This window comes from Toxoplasma gondii (genome assembly GCF_000006565.2).
Source record: "Toxoplasma gondii ME49 unplaced genomic scaffold asmbl.1727, whole genome shotgun sequence".
Lineage (NCBI taxonomy): Eukaryota > Apicomplexa > Conoidasida > Eucoccidiorida > Sarcocystidae > Toxoplasma > Toxoplasma gondii.
In genome coordinates this window covers 1-1,029 of record NW_017383802.1, presented here as the reverse complement: position 1 = coordinate 1,029, position 1,029 = coordinate 1, and the positions used below count along the sequence as shown (strand labels likewise).

Below are 1,029 nucleotides of genomic sequence, written 5' to 3'. Positions count from 1 at the left end.
GCTCTGCAGAGATGCCTCCCGTTCCTATTTGTGATCTGCCTCTCTTTCTGGCATGCTATTTCGGAAAGACGGAGTGAAGAAATAACCAGTGGTGTCAGGCAGCGGCGGAGCAAGGGTCAGTTTTCTTTGTTATGGTGATCCTGGAAAGTGAACTTCCACGCATTGAAAGGAGTGTCATCCTCACCTGCAGCGAAGTTCGCACGGCCTTCTTCAGGGCATCCCCCACTCGCTTGTCCACCTTCTCAACATACATTTTCCACTCTCGCTGTATCTCGGGAGGATGGTCCTCGAACAGCTGCAGGAAAACACAGCAGGCGCACAGAGGCGTATCAAGAGCCCCGCTGAAGATCATGAGTGGCAAAAGGTGCTTTACACAGGGAAAACGATAAATCTGAAAGGCTAAGACAAACGATAACGACGACACCTTGCTGTCCAGCGCACCCGCTGAGAGTCCTGCAGAACCGCAGAGATGCCTGCATGTGCTTCAGACAAGTATGCCTCCATCTCGACTTTCTTAGCGGCTTGTGCCTGGCGGAATTCTTCATCCGCGTAGATTTTCCGCCGATCAATGGAAAGAAAATGCAACTCGGAAATGCCCTTGCAGTGATTTAAAATTGTCTGGTGGTTCGTCTGGAACCGGCGGACAAAGCCGTAGACAACCTGGCATTCTCTGCACGTGTCACGGACGAAAAACTCCTTGATTCCCTGCAAGGAAACCATACGCAGATGGCCACTGTCTCGTGGGTCCTACATTTGTCTCTGAACAGCCTCACCACAACAAGCTATCCCACCTGCCACACACACTGTCACGCGTTTGGCGGGGGTGCGTTGTGGCGCAGCGCCTGAAAATGAAGTGTAGTCAAGTCACTCGCCACAGCGTTTTCAACGAAAGAGAAAGGAAACTCTTAAACGGGTCTTTGTTCAAGGGTAGAATTTCAGTTCCTACTTTTGAGTTCCATGTCAGCTTTTGAATTCCAGGTGCGACTTTCTTGTCTAGCGTCTTGATGTGTTGCTGAAAGAGCCTTCGCT

At 50.7% G+C, this 1,029-nt stretch overlaps 1 protein-coding gene across 1 annotated transcript; it reads right to left on the bottom strand.

The window, feature by feature from the left end:
* Nucleotides 1–1,029, bottom strand: TGME49_327800 (dynein-1-alpha heavy chain, flagellar inner arm I1 complex, putative; the record flags this gene model as incomplete). The annotated part of the gene is made up of 4 exons (XM_018783102.1): nt 1–24; nt 185–295; nt 442–705; nt 947–1,029. Coding segments are annotated over 4 exons (482 nt in total), but the record flags the coding sequence as incomplete, so codon positions are not given.